Genomic DNA, 25,602 nt, shown 5'->3' with positions numbered 1-25,602 from the left:
AAATGAACACTTGGGGCAGTTTGGCAAGTCTATGTGCACAGGAAAACAACACAGGCTTTTGTAACATCAGAGCTATTATTTAGATTAGAGTAGGATCTTTTTTTTATTATTATTATAGCATTGTAGTTACGAATAATAGTTGGGTTCCTTTTTGACAAAATCACACATGCATGAAATTTGATTTCAGGCCCCTTTCCCTCTTCTCCCTGGCCCCCCATTCTCCTTCCTCTATAGAGTAGGATCTTAACTGAAACTTGTCTTTCCCCACAGTCTGCTTCAAACCTATGCTCTAGCCACATTGAACCATTTCCAATCACTGAGCATAGTATGCTTCCTCTAATGTCTGGAAGTAGCACTGGCTGCTCCCTCAACATGAAGCCCTTCCCCTTCCTCCCTTCCTTACACTAGTTTCATAATTGCCTAATAGTAAACACCTGTCCTCACCAAGAACAAGGCCCATATCTCACCTGTGGGTGATTCTCTAGCAGACCAATAACTCAGTACATATTTGATGATCACATGAATGAATATTGTCACAGCTGTGGTTCATGCCATGAGGCTTTGAGAGGTCATGATAATGCTCTCTAGTAAAATGAAGAGAGTAACTAACTTCTCCTTCATCTTTTTATATAAGGTTTCCTCCCAGGAAAAAAAAAAAAAAAAGGAAGGAATATACACTTTCTTTTCCATGTCAGGAAATGTCCATGGAAATGTGGGTGAATTAACACTAGCACTAGTACCAGCGATTGAACTCAGGGGCACTCAACCCTGAGCCACATCCTCAGCCTTATTTTGTATTTTATTTAGAGACAGGGTCTCACTGTCTCACTGAGTTGCTTAGCTCCTCACGTCTTGCTGAGGCTGGCTTTGAACTCGTGATCTTCCTGTCTCAGCCTCCCAAGCCGCTGGGATTATAGTCGTGTGCTACAGAGCCCAGCTAACACAGGTCTTTATGTCTTCCCCAAAAAGGAGCCACAGACTTGAAAAATCTCTCCTTCTGGTAAATGATGCACCTGATGTTGCATGGACTGATGTTTTATAATACAATCATGAGAATAACCCAGCCTTAATTGAGCATTACAAAAATGCTTGCTGAAGGGAGAGAAACTGTCATTAGCCAAGGGGTGTGTCTGGTCATTGTTTGGGCTTTGAATAAACTCAGCTTTGGATCCCTGTCCAAGAGTTTATTCTGTGGAAATCTTACCAGGCCCAAACATGGCTTTAAAATAATAAAATCCCCAAACCAGAAAAGCAGACCTTTGAGATGGTATGAAGCTCTGGCTTCCAGGCGAATTTTTAACAGGTCCCTGAAGGAGAGGCTTCCTTCCCAAACATATTTCTCTTGCAAAGAGAATGACTCTTGGGCTCATTTCCTGGGAAGTCATATATTGATCTCTGCCTCACATGGGATGAGCATGAGTTTCACAAAATTATTCCAAATTATATGTACTGTTGTTGCCCTTCTTTTAGTTTAGAATTCTTGTTTAATATTTGTTACTTCTGTTTAAATGCAATTGAATCCTTTGACTGAAACAAATTTCCAGCTGAACTAGCACACATTCGGTTTATTGTGATTCTTTGATTTCTTGGCTTCCCAACTGAGTTCCTTTGGAGGGCAGTGGTGGTGTCTTGTGATTCCCCAGGGCCAGCTTTGTAACCTGACACAGGTAGTTCAATATTCAATTGATGAATAGAATTAATATTTCTTTATGATGCACCTCTCGAGCACCTAAGAATTCTCCTAAACAATAATAGTAGGCAAAACAGATAAAGTAGATGCAGTCTCTGCATTCATAGAGCATATTTTCTAATGGGGAAGACTGACTAATAATAATCATAAACAACAAGTAAATAATAGAGCTTGAAGTTGTAATTAACACTAGGAAGTAAGCCAAGGCCTTGAAATAGAAAATAATTATTATTCTCTCAAGCTATTGATATAGATTTAGTGTATTTGTTTTATTTTTGAGAGTGCTGGGAAAGAATAAAATAATAGAGCCAAGTGAAAAGTTTTTTCTCATCCCCCGCACCCCCTCCAAAAATAAAACACAAACCAATGGAACACTGGGCTAAACAATTCACAGAAGAAGAAACCTAAGTAACTAACACAAGAAAGAGATACACAACTGTATTAATAATCAGAAAGAGACAGATGGAAAACAATATGATGTTACTTTAAGTGGGTCAGAACTGCACAACAGAATGTCTGATAATGCCAGATATTGTTGAGGATCTGGAAAATGGCTTGCCATGATGAAATAAGACTGACAATCCCAGTATTTCATTAAGTTAAGGCTGTGTGTATCCTATACCCACCCCTGGTGTAGGTCCCAGAGAGAGCCAGGATGAGACAAGATCTCATCTACCTCTTCCCCATTTCCTTTTGATCCTCAGCTCACGTGGCTTTCAATACTGTGCTTGTCCCAGGTCTTCCTCCTCTTCTGCCCAATCCGTTCAGCCTTCACAGGTTTCCTCTTCCTCCTCTGTTAGCTCTAACTGAATGTGTCCTCAGGATTTTTGCTTTGGTTCCTTTGCTTCTCATTCTACATGAGCCTGAAAGGCCATTGGGCCTGTTACTCAAGTAACAGGGACCAGCAACAGGAAGGTGCCGGAAGCCCCTATTGGTAGAGCCTTGCCCCAGCACCATGTCCCCAGAATTTCTGACATTTCAAGGAAGCCAAAAATCTGAAATGTATGAAGATCTCCTCATTTTTTAATGTAGGCAACAAATTTGAAAGTTTTTAAATAGCATGAGGGAAAAACACTATCTGCAAGCCAGACTTGGCCACAGGTTTTCCATCTGTAACCTCCATCCCTAATCTTCCCCTTCCTAATATTTTCATCCATGGCTGCAGCCTCCTTTCAATCCCCAACTGCTCCCTCAAGTTCCACACTCCCGGGCACTTCCTGGACACTTTCATTTGAGTGTTCAGTTGACATTTCAAAGTCAAAATTGAACTCATCTTTCCCCCACTGAAAATCACTTTTCCTTCAGACTTCCTTATGTAATTGAATTACTTCTCTCCCTTTCATTGAGATTCAAAACTTTAGGCATTAACATGAGCAAATTCTTGTCAAGAGTGTTAATCAGATCTTCATTGCTTGATGAACTATCTTAGACCATTTATCCAGGCATGGTGGTGCATGCCTTTTAATCCCAGCAGTTTGGGAGGCTGAGGCAGGAGGGTCACAAGTTCAAAGCCAGCCTCAGCAACTTAGTGAGGCCCTAAGCAACTCAGTGAGACCCTGTCTCTAAATAAAATATTAAAAAAGGCTGAGGATGTGGTTCAGTGATTAAGTGCCCCTGGGTTCAATCCTTACTACCCTCTCCCCCAAAGAAAGAATGAATGAAGATAGAAAAGCAAGAGGGGAAATATCTGTTTGGGTTCATAGTTTCAAAGGTCTCAGTCCATGGTCAACTGTCTCCATCCCTTTGGGCCTAAGGCAAGGCAAAACATCATGACAGAAGTGCATGGTGAAGGAAAGATGCTCACTTCATGGCAGTCAGGAAGGAGAGAGAGAGAGAGAATAAGGAGCCAAGGACAAGATATACCCTTCCAGAGAAGGCCCTCAGTGACCTCCTTCCTCTAGATAGGCCCCACCTCCTACAGGGTCCATCAGCTCCCAGTAGTCCATTCAATTTTGAACCCACCAGTGACTTAATCCACTGATGAGGTTGGCATCCTCATGATCCAATCACTTTCCAAGGCCCCCACCTCAGAATATTGCTGTCTCGGGGATTCAGCCTTCAACATATGAGGCTTTGGAGGAATTTGTTATTCCCAACTATAACAAAGGGCATCTACAACAAATCAGATCCTGTCCTAATCAGCACTGGGTTGAGGAGGCATAGTCTCTAACCATAGAATCCCATTATCTAGTGCAAGAGAATGACAACACAATGTGATAAATCCTCTAGAAGATGTGTCCTCAGAGGCCTAAGGCAGCGTAGAGATAGGATCAACCAAGACATTGCAGAACTCATTAGTTCATTCTACCAATATTTGTTGAATTCCCACAGTCCTGGAAACTCTGGGATAAAAAACACAATAAAGTACTGAAGAAATAATTTTGAAAAATATACGAAATTTCTTTTCTCACACAGCTATTTGGGGAGATTAGCAAAGAACAAGTAGGCGAATAAGCAGATAATTTCAGTATAGAACAAATACTCTCCAAGCTTCCATGAACAAGTCTGCAGCTTGCTCACAGCACCAAGGCCCAGCCAAGAGGACGGATGGGGTCTGCAGCCAGAGGGGTACCGTTTTCTAATGTAGGGTACCCTGTACCTTATAGAAAAATTAAACTGAGAGATGCAGAGATTATTTCAGATGGGTGGTCAGAGAAGGCCTGTGCATGGAGATCCTAATGATGAGCTTGTCCAAAGGAAGAGTTATTAGGACAGAAAACACTCAATGGCAGATCTGAGAAACAGAGAAAAAGGCTGGTGTGGGAAGGTGTCGCTAACAACACATGCCTGTGGGTCCAGGTAAGGGAAGCAATGGAAGCTCCTGGAAGGGAGGGAAGGTAAGCCCTACAAGGAGATGGAAACGCTGGACTTTGAAAAGGATATGGAGGTGAGAGGTGAGAGGTGAGAGGTAGCAAAGGCTCTCAAGTTAGGGATACAACATGTGCACACACACCTTGTTCTAAAAGTGCCCTGCCTACCTGACAAAAGGTGAGAAATCTGTTGCTCAATGGAGCTTCACATGAAGGTGTTGAGAGCCACAGCCAAAAGGGCCCCAGCAAACTTTCAGACTGCCAGCTGATGATTGGCTCACAGCGGTCCCAGCAACATCTAGCTGATTGGCTCCTCTGTGGTGATGCTCATTGGAGATGCTCATTGAGCTGTTTCCCCGCCCTTTCAGACTACCAGCTGATGATTGGCTCACAGCGGCCCCAGCAACATCTAGCTGATTGGCACCTCTGCGGTGATGCTCATTGGACTGTTTCCCTGCCCTTTCAGGCCATGGAGCTGCTCATTGGGGGACTTTTTTGGCTCTGCCCACACGACCCAGCCAATTGGCCTCAAGAGCAGGAGGATTGTGGGAGGTTGAGAGGCTGGTGGTTGGGGAAGTGGCTTGTGGGAAGCCGGTGGTGGCAGTTGGGCTCTGAGGGTTTTTCCTGAGGAGCGGTTTTGTTTGGCGTGTGTGGTTCTAAAAATAAAGTTAGTTTCTTTTGACAAGTGGCTCCTGAATTGTGCCCAGCCAGACTGCGGCATGAAGGTATGCAGGGTGGAGAGTTTGGTGTTAGTGTTAGAAACTGAGTCAGAAATAAAAGACTCAAATCAAATTGTAGAGGGTTCTGTAGTGAATAAAGAGCCAAAACTAGTAAAGGAAGATTATGTGATCGGACATTTGTTTTGTATTGGTTGGTTTGATGTTTTGTTTGTCTTGTTTTGCTTTTGCAGTACTGGGGATTGATCCAGGGTCTTATGCATGCTAGGTAAGTGCTGTACCACTGAGCTACATCCTCAACCTGATTGGTTTGTTTTTTAAGGAAGATAAGTCTATTGGCAACTGCCAGGTCAGTTAGGAAGTCATTATGATAGTTTGGGAGAAAAATGAATAGAATAAAGATGGGAGCTGAGATACAAGAGATATTATCAAAGAAAGACAATATGACTTGGTGTCTATTTGGATGTGGTAGATGAGAAAAACAGGAAGCTCAAGAGGTCACCTGTTCTCCCTTGGTCACACATTCAGTCCCCAGTGTCTTTCTTCTTGTCTAAGCTCTTTCCATTCCTTTCCTTCCATGAATCCCTATGCCCAGATGTTCTCTTCCTTTCTCTGAATTGAAAGAATGCTTCGTGCATCTCACAGTATTCACATTGTCACTTAGAGTTTTTTAACATGTGTACCTATCTCAATACCCTCTGTTTAACTAGAAGCTACATGAAGACAGGAACCAATTATTACTTATTCATCACATGATCCAAATAGACAATTTCCTGGTAGGTTGTGATTGAAGGAAAAAACAGAATAAATAAGTAAAAAGTAGCCACACACTAAGTCATAACAGGATGGCATATAACATGCAATCTTATATGAAAAAGAAACATAAATCATTTGGGGACTAATTGTTCAAGATACACCTCATCTTTATATAAGCTTAGTTGTAAATTATTTTAAGGCAGTTCTTAACCTGTATGGAGTACATTGCTCTTATACTGATCACACTTGACAGTAAAGTTTAGGAAATATAACCACTTGCTCCCAAATAATCACAGAAAAATTTCCTAGTGAAATGATAAATGAACAAGCAAACAGGAAAATTCCCCATTGCTAATCTCCTAGGTCCCCTTGCTCTCAGGATCAACCCCTGAACTCTCTTACTCCATCTCCTATCACTGAGCCTTCACTGGGGCACATGGGAGCCAAGTGAAATTTATGATAAGTAGCAAAGTACCCCAATAAGAAAAGTTTATCTTTCAAGGTCATGTCTCCTTTGAAGGGGAAGAAGTAAGCTGCTCATACAACTATGACACACATCACTAATTTTCAACTTTGGTTAGTTATATGGATAGTCTATGAAGATCCATTTGGAATGCAGTAGCAAAGTACTCATGGAACTGATATAGCAATTGTGAAGAACAACATTTCAACATTTTCATAAGAATTTCTAGTTTTCACTTTAGCTTCAATGAAAATTTCTTTATAAAAAAGAATCAGGTAGTGAAAAAAAAATGGAGAGAAGAATGGAGAAACTATCTGAATCTGAACTGTGCTAGTTACTTCATCATATGAAGCCCAGAAAGTCCTTAAAACAAGCAGCCGTGGAGGTGTCAATCAAAGTCACCACATGGCCCACATGAATGGGTAGGAGGCCAGGAAATCAAGAGGCTCTCCAAGCATCTTCCTTACTTTACAGTTAACAAAGAGCATGGGAGAAGAGGAGCCAAATTCCCTGTATTCCTAATGAGAAAGAATAAAGGAGATGCTCTATGAAGCACTTACAATGTTGTAGAGGATTCCAATGTTGAGGATTAACTAGCAAATGAAGTCTATCCTCAGAGAGAGTCCTAGAGCAATCCTGGGCTTCCCCCTATCTCATCAGGGTGGGGAAATGTGCACCTGCTTTTGGTATTGCAGATTCTATCAATGAAGATGGCCTTAGCGACAACCCCATAGATTATATCACTACAAAGTTCTGCTATGGAAAGAATAGCAAATTTTCCATTTTGTAAAACTCTATTTATACACTGAATCCTGGCTTGGCATGATTTTCTCCTCAGATGACCAATGAACCTGGTTGCCTGGAACAGGAATGCTGTCCTTTACTTTCCCAGAGCTCTGGGTTTCCCTTCCTAGGAACGAACTTGGGTTGTAACCTCTCCTGGGAGAAGCAGTGTGGCCCAGAGAACTTCTGTTGCTAATAGTTTCCAAATGTTCCCATTCAACTCTACTGGAGAATGGGAAGATTATGGAGGACAGAGAGGAGAACTAATTATTTTGCTGAACAATGACAGTCGTAAGGCCCTGGGAAGATGATACTACCTATACTTTCCTTCTCAGGAACACTTTTTTCCTGAGCATTTTAGAGAAGGATCACATTCAGAAGAAATATAGCTGCTATAAGATAGGTAACCCCACAAGGCTCCACCTTGGCAGGTTGATGATAAATTGCACCTGTGACTGACACCTGTGCTTCACCCCAGAGGATGTATAAAAATGCAAGTATACAAATACTCCTAAGTATTTTTCAACAAAAAGTACCAGAAAAACTGAATGCCTGTATGTATTAGGATAAAGGTGAATTCTCATCTAATGCCGTGTACAAAAATTAACTTCAAAAGGATCAAAGACCCAAATGTAAAACCTAAAATTCTTAGAACAAAATATAGGGCAAAACTTTCGTAGCATTAGATTTGGCAATTTTGAATATGACACCAAAGACTCAAATAATAAAAGAAAAAACAAATTGGATGTCACCAAAATTAAAAACTTTTGTATATAAAAGGACACAATCAAGTAAATGAAAAATAACCCATAGAATGGGAGAGAATATTTTCAAATTACTTTAAGGGACAAATGTCCAAAATAAATAGAAAACTTCTAAAACTGAACCATAACAATAACAACAACAAAATAGTCTAAACATGGGCAACAAATTTAACAAATATTTCTCCAAAGAAGATATAAAAACGATCAAAAATCACATTAATAGATTCTCAGTGTCATTAATCCTTAGGGAAATGCAAATCAAAACCATAATGAGACACTACCTCACATCCATTAAGATGGCTACCATGAAAATAAAAATAAAAACAAAACAGCGAGTGTTGGTGAGGATGTGGAAAAATTGGAATACCTGGATACTATAAGTGGGATAAAATGATACACTCACTGGAAAATGTGTTGCAGTTCCTCAAAAACTTAAAAATAGAATTACCACACAATTCAGCAATTCTTCCTCTGGGTATATAGCCACAAAAATAGAAAACAAGGATTCAAAAAGATATTACATCCATGTTCATAGTAGTATCATTCACAGTAGCTAAAATGAGAAAGCAACTAAGCATCCTCCAACGGATGAATGGATAAGCAAAATGTGGTCTACGCATACAATGGATGGCTTTACATACAGCCTTGAAACAAGGGAAATCTACATCCTGCAACAGGGATGAGCCTCCAGGGTAGAATGCTGAGTGAAATACACCAATCACAGGAAGACAAATACAGTACGATTCCACTTACATGAGGTATTTAGATTTTGTCAAAATCATAGAGACAGAAGGTAGAAAGGTAGGTGGTATAAAGTAGAAGGGAGGAATGGGGAGTTATTGTTTAATGGGTCCCGAGCTTCATTTTACAAAATCAGAAGAGTACTGAAGATGGATGGTGATGATGGTGGCTCAACATTATAAATGTATTTAATACCACTGAACTGTACACTCAAAAATGGTTAGGATGATAGTTTTTATGTTGTATGTGTTTTCACTCTAACAAAAAATTGGAAGGTGTCTGTAATCCCAGTGACTCAGGAGGCTGAGGCATCAGGATCGCAGGTTCAAGCCCAGCTTCAGCAACTGAGTGAGGCCCTAAGCAACTTAGCAAGACCCATAGAAAATAAAACAGGGCTGGGGATGTGGCTCACAGGTTGAACACCCCTAGGTTCAATCTCTGGTACAAAAAAAAAATTGGAAAATAGGTAAATAAATATCTCATATTATACTTCTCAAATGAAGTGAGAGCCTAGATCTAGGAGAGAGCAAGTGGAAAATTTCTTCTACCCAAAAGATGTTCCCGGGAAGGCAATAAGTGAACTTCTGCCACTCAACTCTTGCAGCCCAGTGCTGAGTAAAGCTGAGCAGGCCTCTGAGACACTCTTATCTAAGTGCTGTCTGTGGCTTGCAGGTAGAAGACAATGGAGGGGGTCTAACATGAAAAGACACAGTGTGCCTTTTGACCAGCAGGGCTGGCAGGACAGACCTCATCTGGAGGCTGGTGAGACCAGCAGGATCTCCCTGAATAAAAAATCTGCATTTTATTAAAATCCCATTAATGTGTGTGCACTTTGAAGTTTGGGAAGCAATGTCCCCATGAAATGACCAATTATAAATTCATCTCCACTCAAACATCTCTCCTCTACTACAAAATCCCTATGACAATCAGTATTTCCTCTGGGCATCAAGTATAATAATGCAATGTAAAGCAAGCCAGCAGCAGAATGAATTTGCCAACTTTGCAAAAAATGCAGATTTCACAGACTAGACAGCATAGTATCAGGGAACCTCACAAATCACACACACTGTGGCCACAAGCAAGGGACTGGCAGACTGAGACCTGTCACCCAGTGAAGGGGAAGCTAAGCCAGAGGCACGATGACATTCCTTCCAAAGAGAATGATTTGAAGGAATTAAGACAGGCCCTTGTGGGGGGAGGAGGGAATAAGTATCTTTGTAAAAATGACCTACTTTATGACTGTACTCTGAAAGTCCAACCTAATTTCATCAAAAAACTACTTAAAAATAATTCAACACTCTGTTCAATCTTTCATCATTCTGAGAAGGAGCACATTGTGTGCTTATGGTTTAAGTTGTATTCCATAAGAGAGATTTTCATAAGTTTTAGTTCTGTTTTGTTTCTTTGAGACAGGGTCTTGCTATGTTGCCCAGGCAGACCTTGAACTCCTGGGCTTCTGAGTACTTGGAACTACAGGTGTGAGCCACCGTGACTGGCTAGTCCTGTTTTCAAAATGAAGTCTAATCAAAAACTTTCTGTTGGTGTTTATCTTGATGTCTGGCCCTTGTTTTAAGAGGATTCATGCTGAGTGGACTTTCCAGTGCTGGTTTCCCCTCAACAACACTTGCTCAAGAGGAATCCTTACTATTGCATATTCATTTTTCTTTTCCTTTATGGGACTTCTACTTTTTATTATTACATGTTAACAAAGTATAACTGTCCATATGTATTACGTCCAAAACGATGTTATAATTTTTTTAAGATAAGGTGGAAAGACCAGTTCAAGCTGACCCACCAGGCCACCCCTCGCCTCCGACATTTGACATCTCCTGCGGCAGAAACCTCCTTATGTCCCTTCTTGTTGGTGCCTATGGCCATTGTGTGATAACTGATAACAACTCACTCCACAGCTCAGTGAAGAACTCTTTTCCATGTCCTATTTCCTGGTTAAAAGGGGTTTTTATCTGCGGGGTGACCGCCAAAGCACACATGTAGACTGAGTGGCTGATTACCTTATCCACCATGAGGAAATTCTCCAGTTTCTCTCCATTTTCACAGGTGACATCACCAACCTCTCTTACAGCTCTGGGCAGGATCTCTTGTACCTCCTGGGCAATCATTCCTGTGTACAAAACACTCCAAAAGTTTTAATCCACAGCAGACCTTCCAGGAGAAAAAGCTCCAGGTCTGTATCAGAATAGAATACTGATGGCCATGGGGCATCTTTGGAAATAGATTCTTATCCCTTCTCAGTTTTCACTTTGATCTACAATACATTTGAAGCAAAGAAAGTCTGAGCCAAGAAACACCATAGGATTTAAAGTAAGAATGTCATTTTCTCTGCTTTTTTTTTTTTTTTTAAACTCTGCCAAATATTGGAAAGGTTGACTAAACACCTTAAAATCTCCGTACATACAAGGCGGGGTGGGACATTGGCTTGATTTCCTTTTTCTTATAGGTCTTTGCTCCTAAATGTTCCTTTCCTCTTTAAGATTCCTGGGTGGAGAACACACATCACTTTTTACTCTTTCTCTTACCTAGACCCACTCCACCTCCTCTCTCCATCCCAAGACTGCCCCATGCTATGCCTCCCACAGATTGAGCTGCTATCTGCTCCTAAACCCTCATCTCATGAGCAAGAGGACTCCAAGGAAAAGAAACAACATATTCAAAATACTCCACCAGAACCTTGGGTTGCAAAAGTGTGGGTGTTTTGTAAAGATGACACAGAAATCCTTTAACCTTTCCTATGCTAGTCATGGGTTTCACAGAAGGTGAGTTACATCATCAGGGTGTTGTCAAATGCAATAGCACACAACCTCAAATAAAGAGAGAATTAAAAATTTAATAGCTGACAATCCAAAATTAAAATGGGAATTTGTGTGTGTACCTGTTTGATGGGCAATGTTTATTCCCATCGCAGATGCAAATTCAGGTTTGTAATCGTATTCAACAATCCTCATTTGTGCTATTCTTCTCAGCTGTTCATTTGTGTCAACCTAATTTAATTAAAGAAGAGCAGATTTCACCGTTTAGATATTTGCTATTCAAATCAATGCCCAGAGTGACACAGAGAAATTATGGAATATTGACAATGGCACTGTTCTTCTCTTCCAAATGAGTTTAAGAGGAATTTCTGGATTTCTCAGAGCAGCCAAATTTTTATGGTTTATATTAGTGACTTCCATTTAATGACTAATAAATGAATCCAGAGTTTTTGAGCTTAAATTTCAGGGCAAATGCTCCATTATTACTGCTCCGCCTTACTTCTCTCCTCTGAGTAGGGAACCCTCTCTGAGAAGAGCTTCCTTACTTAGAGAAAAACAAATGGCTATTCACAATCACAAGGAATCATTTTCAACTGAGTGCACAAATTCATAGCAAAAATTGTATTTACAAATTGAAAATGCAGTTCTTAGTTCTAGTTCTGACCTTTAGGTATAGATAGCATTCTCATCTCAGGTTTATTCTTTCCCCCCCACCCACCCCTCTCTACATCTTTTCCCAACTCTTAAAATTATTAAGGTATGTGACAACTATGAGTTGAGCACCCACAACACGCAAGGAGTTGTACCAGAAATTGGTCACACAGTGATGCACAGAAAACCATGGTCTCAAGTGTGTCTTCATTCATTAGAAGTGTGTCTCCGACAAGGAAACAGAGGACAGAGTGGACATAACTAGTTGTCTGGTGACAACTGTGACTGGTGCCATGAAACGAGCAGGACAATGAACACATCAGAGCAAAGGGACCCTTCCTAGTCTTGAAGGCCAAGAAATCTTCTGAAGAAGGGGTATGGGGGGAGATGGGGGGTGTAAGATGTTGGGCTTTTAAGGCAGGGTCAATGGCACAAACAGAGGTCCTCGAGGGAAATCAGAACATATTTGAGGAGCCATAATAAGTCAAGATCTTGGTTGGACTTGACCATCTCCAGGAAGCCTCCCCTCCTATATCATTGAATTGCTTTTGAACATTTTGCTGGAGAAAAATTCTCTAAGTGGTTTGAAAACCTGGTTTAACCAACCAGTAGTCCCTGTGGACCCAGAGCTCCCCATCGCTCTGAGATCTGGGGAATGAGGGCATCATTCTCTGAGATACGTGTTCTTATGTCTAAAGGTATTCTCAACTGTCACTGTGAAGTACTCAAAAAAATACCACTTGACCCCGGAAAAAATGATAACAAATCAAGAAAATAGAATAAACTTTCCCCAAAGTTAAATGTGTTTGAATAAAAGGATTCTCCTTTGAGTTTTTTTTTATTATTTTTTAATGAATTGATGAAAATAGCAGGAACATTATCTGTCCTTATCTGGCAAATAAAAAATTGGCAGCCCTTTGTCCCCCAAATTTCCTTATGAAACCAGAGTTGTTCTGGCAATGAAAATATACTGCCTGGGGCATCCATCCATGTGATAGAAGAATCAAAAATGCTTTTGTAGTTGCTGGGATTTAAAAAATATTTTTTTAGTTATAGTTGGACACAATACTTTTATCTTATTATTTATTTTCATGTGGTGCTGAGGATCAAACCCCGCACCTTGCACATGCTAGGTGAGTGCTCTACCACTGAGCCACAACCTCAACCCCCCTATAGTTGCTGTTTTCAGAAACCCTGCCGTGACTGTCATCTTCTCTCTTGACCACCCCACGAGGTGGCAGGACAGCTCCTCTACCATCAGTTAGGACTCCTAGACCTTCATAAGTTTGGCTGGTTGTGAAGACAGTGGCTAGAGACTAACTGGCTAAATGGACTAGTTTTACCTAGTTTTATCCAGAAGTATAATTTTGAGCAAACCACTGTTTTTATAATGACTGTTATCGAGAAGTAAATTCCATTCATTTATTATTAGTTTGATTCAACCAATATTTACCAATCACCTTGAACATATTATGACTTATTAAGTGTTGGGACTTAAAAAAAAATGATTGTCTTTTAAAAGTCTGTGGCTTTGACAGGAAGATAAGCATATCACAGGATTATATTACAATGGGAGACATGCAGGCAATGATGGAATTATGATCAGTAAACCAGAGATGCTCCAAGGTACCCAAAATATTTTTAGGAGATCAAAATGAGAGGCTTCCTGGAGATGGTCAAGTCCAACCAACATCTTAACTTAATATGGCTCCTCAAATATGTTCTGATTTCCCTCGAGGACCTCTGTTTGTGCCATTGACCCTGCCTTAAAAGCCCAACATCTTACTCCCCCATACCCCTTCCTCAGAAGATTTCTTGGCCTTCAAGACTAGGAAGGGTCTTACGCTCTGATGTGTTCATTGTCCTGCTCGTTTTCATGGCACCAGTCACAGTTGTCACCAGACAACTAGTTATGTCCACTCTGTCCTCTGTTTCCTTGTCGGAGACACACTTCTAATGAATGAAGACACACTTGAGACCACGGTTTTCTGTGCATCACTGTGTGATCAATTTCTGGTACAACTCCTTGCATGTTGTGGGTGCTCAACTCATAGTTGTCACATACCTTAATAATTTTAAGATTTGGGAAAAGATGTAGAGGGGGTGGGGTGGAAGGAATGAACCCGAGATGGGAATGCTAGGCAGAGAGAACACAAGAAACCAAGGGGCCCAAGGCAGCAAATCCCCTGAAAGATGTCTACACAAGGCTGAGTGTGTCATTAAGAATTTGATCATAAAGGTGGAGGCCAGAGCAGGGAGGGTCTTCCAGGTCAGGTAAAATACAGTAATCACAATTTTACATTATGGTCTGCACATGTGTCCCTGTGAGCTCCTTTACTCATTAAACAAATATTTATTGAGTAGCTACTATGTGCTGATACTATCCTCAGTACTGGAGAGTCCATGAGTATTTCTTATTTGGAGCTTAGATTTTAATAAATATTCTCTTCCTCAGGGTCAGGTCTGTGTCTTACTCATTTCAGGGCCTGTGCAGTACCTAACAAAGAGTCTGAAAAAATCTTCAATGGAGAAAAAAAAAAAAGAAAGAAAGAAATAGAAAGAAGGAAGGTAGTGACATGGATGCACAACTACTGACAGAATTGAAAAAAGGGGCCGAGTGTGGTGGTGCATGCCTGTAATCCCAGCAGCTCCGGAGGCTGAGACAGAAGATCGAGAGTTCAAGGCCAGCCTCAGCAAAAGCAAGGTGCTAAGCAACTCAGAGAGACCCTGTCTCTAAATCAAATACAAGATAGGGCTGGGGATGTGGCTCAGGGGTTAAGTGACCCTGAATTCAATCCCTGGCACCAAAGAGAGAGAGAGAGAGAGAGAGAGAGAGAGAGAGAGAGAGAGAGAATTTAAGAAAAGGGGTCAATCAGGAGCCATCTAGGACTGGCCTGGCACTATCTACCCAAGTGTACACCCTCTGAGGCCCTGGCAGTCCTGTGCTCTCTTCTCATTATCTCCTGGATCCTGCACAGCCTGCATGAACCCCCACAGAGAATAACATGGAGGCAGGGTGGGCTCCTTTCTTGCATATGGAAAGCCAAAGAGGCTGTGCCCTTGCTCAGCCTGTCCACACCACAGAGAGGGAAAATGGCTCTTGATTTTTAACATGGATCCTTGACTATATTTCCCCCAAAGACATTGCTGAGAATCGTAGTCATGGCAATTGGGTTCTCTAGTACTTTACCACGCTGTCTTAAATGGATTTTTAGCCAAAGAAAATGTTGAGGGTTTACTAGGATAACTGAACATTGTTATAACATTGTTCTCCAAAGAATATCTCTTCAGATTGTTAATGCTGGTTTATGAACTTCCCAAAGCCAAATATTGACAGCCCAGATTGCCTGTTCCCCTTGTGTCCAGTTGACCTAGGAAAAACCCTTGAGGCAAGAATTGTGCCTTCTTGGCACAGGAGCCCTACACAGGTGAGCATGTAATGCACCAGTGTGTGTCAAGCAAGGAGCTTGGAATTGAGTATTTGATGTGATCTTGCCCACAGCAGCTTTGGAAAGTTTTGACCACAAAAGAATTGACAGCCATCATCTGGCTATGTCATATCCAAGGTCTCTTTGTCATAAACTCAAGGACTGCACCACAGAGAACTTTCAGGCCAAGGACTCCCATGTGTTCAGGGAAGGTGGTCTCGGGCTCCATGAGCTGGTCAGGGTCTCAGCCTGGCCCAGCCTGGAGCAGGAGCAGCCTGGGGGACACCAGTTCACCAAGCTGAGGAGCTTCTGCATTTGGCTTGTGGCCCGGAGGGAGATTTTGCATGCTTGACTCTCTTAAGCTTTTCACATGTCCAATTTTGTCCTCAACTAGTACACTGGCTGGTATGCATGGGAGAAAAACAAAACAACCTCTGAGCCTTTCGTCTTAACGGATTTCTTTTTTTAGATTTTATTTTTAAATATCATGCCACAATTTCTTCCACCACAGAATTTGACTGATGCAATTCAGCTCTCAACTTCCTCATGGTTTTTTGTTTTGTTTTGCATTGACATGAATATTCTTCACATCCCTTTGATTTCTGGCTTGACTTTTCAACCTGATTCCACTCAGTTTCCGCTGTCAGAGATTCATTTCCTTCTCCAATCTGCAGTCACGTCAGTAGACAAAATGACTGAGCCAGTTAAACTGCTGCGCACTCAGGCCGCCCTCATCTTCCCAGCGCTGCAGCCACTGGGGTCTCAGTCACATCTGTGTCTTCTTCCCCGCGTCTTGGATGTGTGCCTGGGTGAACACCAGAGATCTTTCCTTCTGCATCCCACATGCATGTCTGCTCATTCTTCACAAAGCAACTTTTGTTGCCTTGAGTGAGCACACAGTCAGGACAAGGTAGCAACCTAGACTCATTGTTCCCAATTACAGTATTGATCAACATGCTCGGCCACCATGTTGTACAGCAGCTCATCCACAAGCCAGCTCTAGTGGGCCAGCACCCTTAGAGGAGGAGAAAATGCCTTCAGTCCTATACACATCATCACATCAACCAAGGTCAATGCTCTGGTTTGAATTCACGTTGAAATCGAATCACCATTGTGGTGGAATTAAGAAGCGAGGCACTTTGGGGATGTAATTAGGTCATGAGGTCTCTGCCCTTGTGAATGGATTAGTAACTTTTAACGGAGCTTATGGGAAGTAGCTCAGGCCCATTTTGCTCTTCCATCCATTCTACCACATGAGGATACAACATTGAAGGCACCTCCCTGGCAGCAGAATCAGACTGTCACCAGACACCCATACTGCCAGTAGCTGAATCCTAGACCCTAGAATTGTGATAAATTTCTATTCTACCAACCTATGGTATTTTGCTATAGCAGCACAAATGGTCTAGGACAACCCTTCTCTCAGAGAATTTAGAAGAATAGTCCTCTTATTAAAAGTTGGAAAAACATAGAACAAATTAAAAATTTTAAAAATATAACTAATTAGAACAAATTAATTTTTTTAATTGGGAAAAACTGACTGAGGGAGAGGAGAAGATGAAATTCACATCACCATGAGCACCATCATCAACATTACCATCATCTCTCTCATCTCTGTAAAACATGGCAAGTGGGATAGATGAGATTTCTGGGAATATATAATTCATAAATGTGCATAGAACAAATATATTAAAATAAAATAATTTAATAAATGAATTACATAGCATGGAGCATTTTGCACAAGTAAAATTAATAATATTGTTTACTTAGCATTATATGGCTAAAAAAATGCTTCACATATATGATCTTAGAAAATTCCCTTAACATGGATAAAATGAATATGAACATTCTCTCTCTCTTCACAGACAACAGAGACATAGAATATCTCTGAGCTAAAGCCCTGGACTGGTGGGGTCAGGATAAGTCTCCAATCTTCCAACTATGAACTAGAAATCTCTTTGTTCTATCAGAGTACTGTGAGCAGGAAGGGGATGGAGGAAATTCACATTTAGAATCTGGACTGGAGTAACATTTCATTTTTTATGAAGGCTTCTTTGAAGAGATTTAAGAAGTTCCACAGAAGCTTCTTTTGTTGTTGTTTGTTTTTTCTCCTTCAAACCAAGAAGCAAAACTTGAAGACTTTGGTAAAGGATTCTGTAAGCCTAGAAGACAGTCCTTGGTTATTATATTCCACTTAAATTTCAATGAGACTCCGTAGGGAGTTGTACAGTCAGTTGCAAAGGTATATTTGACTTGCTGTTATCTGAAATGCAGTTCACATCTCTCTAAAATTCAAAGGCTCAATCTCTAGAACTGATATCTGGAAACATGTGAGAACTTTCTAGTCCTGAGTTCCCAACCAGCCAGCAGGTCACAGCTCTTTTAACATGAACTACAGCTTCACAAGCAGTGTGAAAGTCTACAGTTACCACCATTCTTTGGAATCCTCTCAGCAAAGAAGGACATTCCTTGGCTGGTTTAGAAAAACCAGTGCAGATTTGCACTGGGAAAGGAATGCAGTCTGGAACAAGGGCCAACGATTTACAGATTAGTTCTCCTATTAGCTAAAAAAAGAATGAGGAAAGGAGGTTTAAAAACACAGTTCTACCACAGTCTCAGAAATACCCCTGGGAGGAGTAGTACAAATGCGAAGGCGGGGAAGGGACAGAAGCAGTGAGTGGAAAGTGGTGGAAGGACTGGAACCAAGAGAGGCCTAGCCAAGGGATTGGAATCTTCGTCCTAATCCATTTGGTTCACACAGTACTTGTAAATTTCCAAGACAGTATGTACTTATTATCTTAACTGGTTAAAAATGTCAAATTAATAAGACTCAGGAGGGTCAAGTAGGAAGGAACATTTTCATCTTACAGAAGACCCTGAGTTCAGTGAGGTTAAGGGTTTCATGCAGGGTCACACAGCTGGGGAGACTCCCAAGTGAAGCTGTGGCTTCCTGATACATAGGTCTGATTCTGATTTCTACTGGGCTTACTGCCTCTCCACAGAGGGGAAAGGTACCAGACCAATCTGATGGCCCAGGGGATCTCACCTGGATCTCCTGGGTCATGGGATTCACCCAATAGCTTCTTAACTGCTCCTCAAAGATGATGCAGGGGCAGGGGCAGGAGGCAGCGGATAATGGCCAGCAGGGCCAGCACCAGGACCCTGGGAGGAGCAGGCTAGAGAGGTCCAGAAGAAACATGATCCGGAACTGAACTGAGGCCATGCTCAGGCAGGGAGATGGAAAGGAGAAAGCAAGTTTAAGCAGTTGACAAGCATAGAAGGAAGGGCAACGGCCCGTGGAAAATGTCTCTGAACCTTGCCATGTGTGAAGCCAATGACATGTTGTCACTGCCCACTGCTCCTGTCAGGTAAATCCAGTCTCTTGGGTAGGAACTGCTTCACAGTTTCAGCAGAGATACCCAGCAGCACCAACAGTCATCAATTTTAAGCAACATGCTAGTCTCACCGGCAACACGTAAAGATGCCCCAAGCACGCAGGTCAGAGGCCGGGAGAGCATGGAGCACACCTGAAAGGTGTCAGAGGAGGAGCCCTCGGCCTGCCCTGGAGCTCACCTCCTGGATATTCTGCTTCACCCGGCTGTCAGAGGGATGCATGATCGTCCCCATCACTTTCATGTTGCCACCGACAACCAGGGCTTCATCTGGTGCATCTGTGTTTATTCCTACTCGACCATGACAGACAACAGATTCTGGAACTTGTCCTCGCTGCCATAATGCATCACTGTCATTTTCAAACTGCCCAGGGTTAGAGGCCTGGAAAAATATATAAACATAGTACAACCAAAGTTATGGTATCAAGAATATACGATGGTTAGTCTTCCGAGCAAAGGAAAAAAGAATGTTATCTTAGGCTTTCACATAAGATTCCTGTGTTGGGTAGAACATTCTGACATAACTGAATAACTCTGGGGCCCCAGGAAAGTCAGGGAGGCATCTCTAGCCATTTTGACCCCCAATAACAGAGGCTCTATGTGCTATGGTTTGGAATATCCCATCTCTATTGTATTTCTCTGGAATTTAGATTATACCAGGTGGATGGTGAAGAAGTAGAAGAAAACTGAAAATGACTCTTTCTCCACGAATAATAATAACAAATAATAATGCAAAAATCAGAACATTAAATCAGAATGCTTTACAAGTTGATGAAAGTTCAGATAAATAAAAATAACTCTCATTGAGCCAGCCCTTTATAGTTTCACCAAAGCACTGATTTCATATGTAAGCAACAAGCAAATGATGATACAAATATATTTAATACACCTCAACTATTCCCTAAACATCGATAGTAATGAAGAATAATAATAGCTACACTTTTGTGTGCTGATCTGCACTGCAATTCCGTGATATAGGAACTATTATCCTCATTTTATTGATGCTGACATTCTGAAAGGGTAAAAAAATTGCCCAAAAACACACAGCTAACAAATCCTGTAGCTATACTTCCTCTGATGAATACATAATGGCGCTAACTTGTCTATTTCATGGTGTGGCCTAGAAGTAGCCCGGGAAATCTTCTAAACAACCAAGTGAAATGATTATGGTAGCCAAAATTCTGGAGACTTTATCCTTAAAATTCTTTGCCAAAGAATTCTCCATCACACTGTTTTCCTTCTTCCCTGTTTCCCTGCAGCTACTGAGTTTATTTTCAAATAGCTTTATGTAAGGGTCTCTAACTCCCTCAAACTTCTTAAAATTAAAAGATTAATTTGCTTTTAAAATAATAACATATTCTGTGATTTTTGAGAGTTTGTGGCAGGTTATCACACATCCAAACAAACATTTGGGATCCTGATGATTTAAAAAGTCAGTACAAATAGAGTGACTTCACTCTTTGCCTTTCTGGTGGTCATGAGACCCTGCAAGCTGGGCATCTGAGTACGCATGGGTGGTCTCTGAAGCTAATAATGATGGAGACCTAGAAATCAGGGTGGGAAGGAGAATAACTGTTCACTACATACTCTCTTGGTACTTACTGCTTTACCATAGCCATGTGTTACTCATTAAAATAACTGGAAGAAGTTGCAAAGTTTAGTTCTTAATTTGGTTTCAGTGGAAGAATTTTTCAGGTGTCTTCAACTTCTTATTTCATTCACACCTCTCTGAGCCCTGAGCTGCTTAGAAGACTCATCTACTGACACTTGATAGACAAGAACAGTGAAAGAATATAAAGTAACAACTATGAACATTATTTCTCTGTAAATTCACTTGAACAAAGGGCTTTTCTGCAAGGTCCCTGGAGCCCCCTTGGATGTGAATGGCAAATTGGCTTTGACTCAAATCCTTTTAGAGTGGGCAGCCAACTAAATCCAAAGGTATGCCACATAAAGTGCTGATGTATTTTGCTCTGTGCTGAATATAATGAGCCAATTCAAGGAAACAAAATAGGACAGTGATGGATCTTTTTGTTGATGTTAATGAGCTTTGGAATAATTATTATCATGTTGGTAATTTGATATTGGAACAGCAGATATAAGTAGATTTAATTTTTTTGAAACAATTGCAACATTTTCTCTCCTTTGACTTTCATCACATGAAAACTCAAATCCCTAAAATATGTTAAAATCATTTTTAAAAACAGGACCAGATTTACAATGTTCTAAATATATAGACCTAGGGAAGGGTCCTCATCAGGAGAGGAAAATTATAAGATCTAGGAACTTATTTTCCATTCTCTGGAATCCACATCTTCAAGTGTCAATGCCAACTGTCATGTAGCTCCTCTTTCCAGAATTACAAGCTTGTATTCACATGTGCCCTAATAGTAAATAATGAATATCAAACACCAAAATGAATCCACGAATGTTTCTAAAATATTTTTGTTATTTGTCTCACAGCCTCATTTATTTTGGGAAGACCGGAACATTCTTGTCCATGTTATGACATCAACTGGTTATGTGACCTTGGGGCAGTCATTAATCTTTCTGTACCAGTGTACAGGAAAATAAAGATAATCATATACCCATCTCGAGGGTTGTTGTGGAATTGATTGAAATCATGCGTGCATGAATAGTTGGCAAAAAATGAGGACAAAGAGTCACAAATGCATCCTCGGTCACGCTCCACTAGACAAAGCAATCTCTGTTTAACCTGCAATCACATAATCTGCCCTTGTCAGCAGCAAACCTACAGAGCTGCCCCATTCCCTGGGCAATGTAAAGAAGGCAATGTAAAGAGTGCCCCCTGCAGGTGCTTGGAATAGGAGTCAGCAGCATAGTAACTGAAGTCCTAATGGATTGGAAATCCTGGAAAGGATTGGAACTTCTTTGCTTGACCATTGGGTGGGATTCTAAAGCAGCAGCCAAGAAGTTAATAGGAAGGCTTGAACTAAGGAAGGCAGCTCTTAGGAAACTGGTTTTGGCACTTTTTAAAGGAGTTCCAAAAATGGGTCTAGAAATGTTCTTTACCAGTGCCATTCAAAGTGTGGCGCACAGGTCAGCACATCAGCATTTCCCAGGAGCTTGAGGGAAATGGGCATTCTCAGGCATCCTTGACCTGTTAAACCAAAAACACTGGGAGTGGACCCAGGGGATGGTGTTTGTAGGGGATGCTTACTCCTGATGTGGTTTGAGGACTACTGCTCTGTATTTCTGGTTATCCCTTCCACGGCTGACATCTGTGCATGTCCAACCACAGGGCAAAACACACATTACTCCACAAACTGATGCCTATGGTTAAATAAAAATTTATCTGATCTCTAAAAGAGGGATGGGAGGGTGGATGTGTGCGTGCGTGCGTACTAGGAGAGGGAAGGTAGGTCTGTGGTCAGAAATAGTTAAGAGCCAGTGAAAATGATCTGAGAGACCCAGATGGCTCTGCTTTATCCCCATCCTTGCAAACACACCGTGCCTCTCATCTTCCCTACCCCTGGGTCTTTTTTGTTTGCCCCTTCAGTTTGGTTTGCAGAGAAGTAAAGGAGGAGTGCTTTGGGGATGTGGCCATTTCTATTATTCTGGGACAGGAACTGGAATAATCTGTTAGTTATCAAAATGAGGAAATCTTAGCATGTCTTTGAAAAGCAGACAAACATAATCTGCCCTCCTGCTGCAACACAGCACTCCAAACCAGGTGTAATTAAGTGTTTCAGAAGGAAAGTGGAGCTGAAGTAAAACCTAGTCATTAACAAAGGAAACTGAAGGAACTCCATTGGAGAAAGGTCCCAAAAACAAAGACCTGGGAAATAAACCTGTTCTCTGGAATAAACCTTAATTTCCACTAAATTGGTCAATTTACACCACAGGAACATAATGTATTTCTAAAGCTGTTTTGATTGACAATGCAGATGAACAATTACTGGGTACTGCCTGCCATTCTCTCTCCAAGGAGAATTCTGACAAACATGGTGTGTCCTTCCTGGACACCTCCCGGAGCCTAAATCTCATCAAGGTGTGGCCCTCATACCGTCGCCCTCTACCAAAGAGTAAAACGTTTATCTCTACCATGTGGAGAAGTGGTCCTTAGTCCACAAAATGAATTTCAATTTGCTAAATGCAGTTTGAGGTTCATTTAATGTAGCCAGGTCCTGTAATGTTTTTTTAATTATTGAATTTGTCTTTATTCTGAAGGTCAAACTAACAAAACAGAGCCATGGCTCTTAGGGCCACATTTGACTCTTGTGTAGAATACAGACTGATCTGCCCTCTGCCCAACTCATATGCATAGGGAAATGTTTGCTGTGGACACCTCTAAAACTCACTAAATCAAACAGTAATGTCATTCCTTCAATTCAACTTTTCTCTTGGTTGGTTGGTTTAAATATTAATTAAATAGACTGAAAATTCTACATTCATTTTCACTTGTGTATTTTGGAGTTAGAATGAAATAATATCCATGAGATATTGTCAGTTTGAGGTTTTCTGTGAGTATCAATATTAGGGTAACCTTGTGTTGCCCAACACAACTACAGAATATTCTCTTTAACCAAAAATTATAGCTAGGGAAACACCTTACACTCATCTGTCTGTTGTTGTTGTTGTTTGGTTTTTTGTTGTTGTGGTTTTTTTTTTTTTTTTAGAGATACACACGAGAGTTTATTTGTCAGAGCTGACAAATAAAGGCCATCTCTCTATAGGAGAGAGAGGCCCAATCATCTTTTTAAAATAAAACTTTAGTAAATAACAATATACCTAATCTATGCTGAGTGTAACTGAATGATTTTCATATTCATACTGAAGGTGACTTACAGAAACTTTCGACTTCTCAAAGTCATCACATGTGCTAGTTGTCACTGTTCTTTGGTATGAGGAGGTGCCAGTTAGCCAAGAGGTTCTGGTTAACAGAAAGCCAGGAAGCAGAAAACCTCCTCCCTCTCCCTCTCCTTGCTCCTGTGCAATGAGGACTTGTGCAGCTGCAGTTCAGCTTTGCAGGAGTTTTCAGCAGCAAATGGAGAGACCTTGTTGCCAGGTAAATTATTCAAAATATGAAGGTAACTAGTGGCCTGTCTGACTCAAGCACAAGTCACACCGCTCAGAACATCATCATCACAATACCTGGTCTAAGCCAACTTGGAAAAAGTGACACATCGTAGGGCGTGTTGGTACACGCCTGTGATCCAGTGACTTGGGAAGTTGAAACAGGAAAATTTTAAGTTCAGACCAGCCTCAGCAACTTAGCAAGATCATAAAACCGTGTCACAAAATAAATGATAATGATGATGATGATGGTAATAATAATAATAATAGGCTGAGGATGTAGCTCAGGGTAAAGTACCCCTAGATTCTATCCCCAGTACCAAAAAAAAAAAAAAAAAAAAAAAAGGAGGGGGGGAGTAAGAAAGAAAACAATAACAGTCTTTATTTCTTCCAAAGCAAAATCAGAAACAATAAGCAATCTCAATTTCCAGACTTTAAATCAGATTTGCTGCAACAGCCAGGGAATCCCAGATTACATCAGATGCCTAAGACACCTGACCTCTGTGAGGGATGGACAGGCACTTCTGTGCTGGGCTTGTGGCAGGAGAGGTCCCTGTCTGCCTTTGCTCAGAGGCACCTCACTTGCTTCAGATGATGTCAAGTCCCCCCAAAAAACACCCTGGGGCACGTACGGTGGCCTTCACAGGGCCATCCGAACCCATGAGGTGTTGACTCCATATCATTACTTCACCTCCACTAAAACTCTGAGAGGTCATTGAAGGATTTCCACTAATAGGTGGCTTATTATTTTTAATTGACTGAAAGAATTACAGAGGGCCCTTTGTTTCAGAACAGCAGGCAAGGAGAGACACCACTCCCAAGTGGGCAGATCTGTCCCCCAGGGCCTTAGATGAACAGCGTCCCTGAGCATGCCAGCAGCAAATGACTTTCCCTGCGGGAGTTGCACATCCTCCCTGTATCACTTCAAAAGAGTGATGACAACACGGCCCCTCCCAGGGCTGCCGGGCCTGTGGTTACCTGTTACCTCATGCCCTGGCATTCTCGGCAGTGGCCAGCCTTACCTCACGCAGCTGCTGCTGCAGCTGCCAACAGCTTGATGTTTTGGTTTGGCTGCCAAGGCTCTTGTCCACAGCTGTGATCCTTCTGCAAAACGCATTGAGCCGTTCCTATGAGCTAGGAATGACAATGGCCCAGATTCCCTGGGGTCACCAGTTACTTTGGGGCAACTGACAACCCCCCTGGCACTTTGCTCACCCTATGGGCTTTGGAGGCAGAGAAAGCTGGATTATAATCCAGGCTCCATCATTACAGGCTGTGGGATCACGGGCAAGATATTTACCCTTTTGAGCCTCAATTCCTCTGGGCTTCAAGAATATAATGTAGATTGTCTAACAATGTCTAATGATGTCATGTATAGATTGTTTAGCTCAGTGCCTAAAACACAGAGCAAAAATCAGTATTTTTCAATCTCAGGATCATTTACATTTGGGGAAGAATGATTCTTTGCGTAGGGGTTGTCCTGTACATTGTAAGGTGTTGAGCAGCAGTAAGAAAGAAAACAATGACAGTCTTTATTTCTTCCAAAGCAACATCAGAAACAATAAGCAATCTCAAAATCAGATTTGCTGCAACAGCCAGGGAATCCCAGATTACTATCCTTAGTCTTTACTCACTAGATGCC

General features: G+C 41.4%; 1 protein-coding gene across 1 annotated transcript in view; it reads right to left on the bottom strand.

The window, feature by feature from the left end:
• The window catches only part of Myrfl (myelin regulatory factor like), a 116,430-nt gene that overhangs the window by 28,042 nt on the left and 62,786 nt on the right, over nt 1-25,602 (bottom strand). The window contains exons 11-13 of the mRNA XM_076855407.1: nt 19,105-19,305; nt 11,575-11,683; nt 10,697-10,806 (exon numbers count right to left, since the gene is read on the bottom strand). Coding sequence (XP_076711522.1) covers nt 10,697-10,806; nt 11,575-11,683; nt 19,105-19,305 — 420 coding nt within the window. The remainder of the gene's footprint in view (nt 1-10,696; nt 10,807-11,574; nt 11,684-19,104; nt 19,306-25,602) is intronic.

The sequence above is a fragment of the Callospermophilus lateralis genome, chromosome 4 (assembly GCF_048772815.1).
Source record: "Callospermophilus lateralis isolate mCalLat2 chromosome 4, mCalLat2.hap1, whole genome shotgun sequence".
Classification (NCBI taxonomy): Eukaryota; Metazoa; Chordata; class Mammalia; order Rodentia; family Sciuridae; genus Callospermophilus; species Callospermophilus lateralis.
Note: the sequence above shows the minus strand (reverse complement) of the source record. Positions and strands in the feature narration are given on the sequence as shown.